This window comes from Vicia villosa, linkage group LG1 (genome assembly GCF_029867415.1).
Source record: "Vicia villosa cultivar HV-30 ecotype Madison, WI linkage group LG1, Vvil1.0, whole genome shotgun sequence".
NCBI classification, from domain to species: domain Eukaryota; kingdom Viridiplantae; phylum Streptophyta; class Magnoliopsida; order Fabales; family Fabaceae; genus Vicia; species Vicia villosa.
Window position 1 is genome coordinate 120439772 of NC_081180.1, and position 1795 is coordinate 120441566.

Below are 1795 nucleotides of genomic sequence, written 5' to 3' on the forward strand. Positions count from 1 at the left end.
TGCATGACCTATGTTTTTGAAAGCGATTGATGGTACATGTGAGTTCAAAGAAAAACATTACATTGCTAAGTTAATATTGAATACAAGGTTGGAGCACAAAATGTCGCCAAGTTATTACTGATAATGCTCCGGTATGTAAGGTTGTTGGGTTAATTGTTGAAAGTACGCATTCTCATATTTTTTGGACACCATGTGTAGTGCACACATTGAATTTGGCGCTCAAAGGTATTTGTTCACCAAAAAATACATCAAATAATGAAGTAGCTTACAATGAGTGTAGTTGGATTTCTAAAGTCGCTGATGATGTTTTTTATATCAGAAATTTTATTCTAAATCATTCCATGAGATTTGCTATGTACAAACAATTTTTGCATTTGAGGCTGCTTTCTATCACTGAAACAAGATTCACAACTGTTATTATTTTGCTCAAGAGATTGCAAGTCACTAAGAAAGGTCTCTCGTCTATGGTAATTGATGAACAATGGTCACAATATAAAAGGGACGATGTTTAAAAGGCTGCTTTTGTGAAAGAGGCAATTTTAAGTGATCAATTTTGGGATAAAATAGATTACATTTTAAAATTTACATATCCTATTTATGACATGCTTCATTCTTGTGACACTTATGAGCCAAATCTTCATTTGGTTTATGAGAAGTGGGATTCTATGATAGAAGAAGTCAAATTAGCTATTTATAAACATGAAGGCAAGGAGTTGAATGAAAGTTCGTCTTTTTATCAGGTGGTGCATGACATCTTAATCAATAGATGGACTAAAAGTTACACACCTCTTCATTGCTTGGCTCATTCTCTTAATCCAAGGTAAATCTCAGTTTGTTTTACTATTTTCTATTAGATTTCATATATTACCTCACACACAAAACTTATATTTTCTTTTGTTTAATAATAGGTATTATTGTAAACAATGGCTTGATATGTCTCCGAATCATGTTGCCCCACATAGGGACAATGAGATTTGTATTGAAAGAAACAAATGCATACGCAGTTACTTTGTGGATGCAAATGAAAGGCTAGAGGCAACTGCTGGATTTGTCTCAAGTGCTGAAGGAGAGTTTGGCCAATTTGATTCATTACAAGATAGGTGGAACTTGAAACCAAAGGAATGGTGGGTAATTTATGGATCTTCAGCCCCTAAACTCCAATCAATTGCATGGAAACTTCTCTCGCAACCAACTTCTTCATCATCTGCTGAGAGAAATTTGTGCATATATGGATTCATTCACTCATTGAAAATGAATAGGCTCAATCCAAAAAGGGCTGAGGATTTAGTTTTTGTTCATATAAATCTTCGTCTTCTTTCAAGAAAGAGTAAGATTTATAATGAAGGAGTAACAAAAATGTGGGATATTGATGGAGATGAATTCGATCTATTCGATGGAGCTGGTATTCTTGAAGTTACTACTCTTTCTCTCGATGAACCAGAACTAGAAGTTGCATTCATTGGAGAAGAAAATACTGATATTCAACCATGATTTTATGATTTATTACTAGTTCTAAGTGTGATTTATTTAAGCAAACTATTTTTTTATTTTATTATTTTATCGTTATTTAAATAATATAATTCTTTATTTATTTTTATAATTGTATTTTTAAATCATTATACTAACGTACCCGTACCTTAGTTTTTCTAAAAATGTCGTACTCCATACCAGTACCCGTACCGGGTACTGGGTACCTACCGACACCTATGCAACGCAACAAAAAACACAATTTAAGTTAGAAGTAGGAAAGTTATTACCTCTATACACTAAAAGGTCTTTAGTAGGAAGCCTATTC

At 33.0% G+C, this 1795-nt stretch overlaps 1 protein-coding gene across 1 annotated transcript; it reads left to right on the forward strand.

Annotated features, from left to right (window-relative positions):
• Positions 1-602: 602 nt before the first annotated feature.
• On the forward strand, positions 603-1491 carry LOC131652890 (uncharacterized). Its single transcript, XM_058922880.1, has 2 exons — positions 603-820; positions 909-1491. The coding sequence occupies exons 1-2, from the start codon at positions 603-605 to the stop codon at positions 1489-1491; spliced, it is 801 nt and encodes a 266-aa protein (XP_058778863.1).
• The last annotated feature ends 304 nt before the right edge of the window (positions 1492-1795 follow it).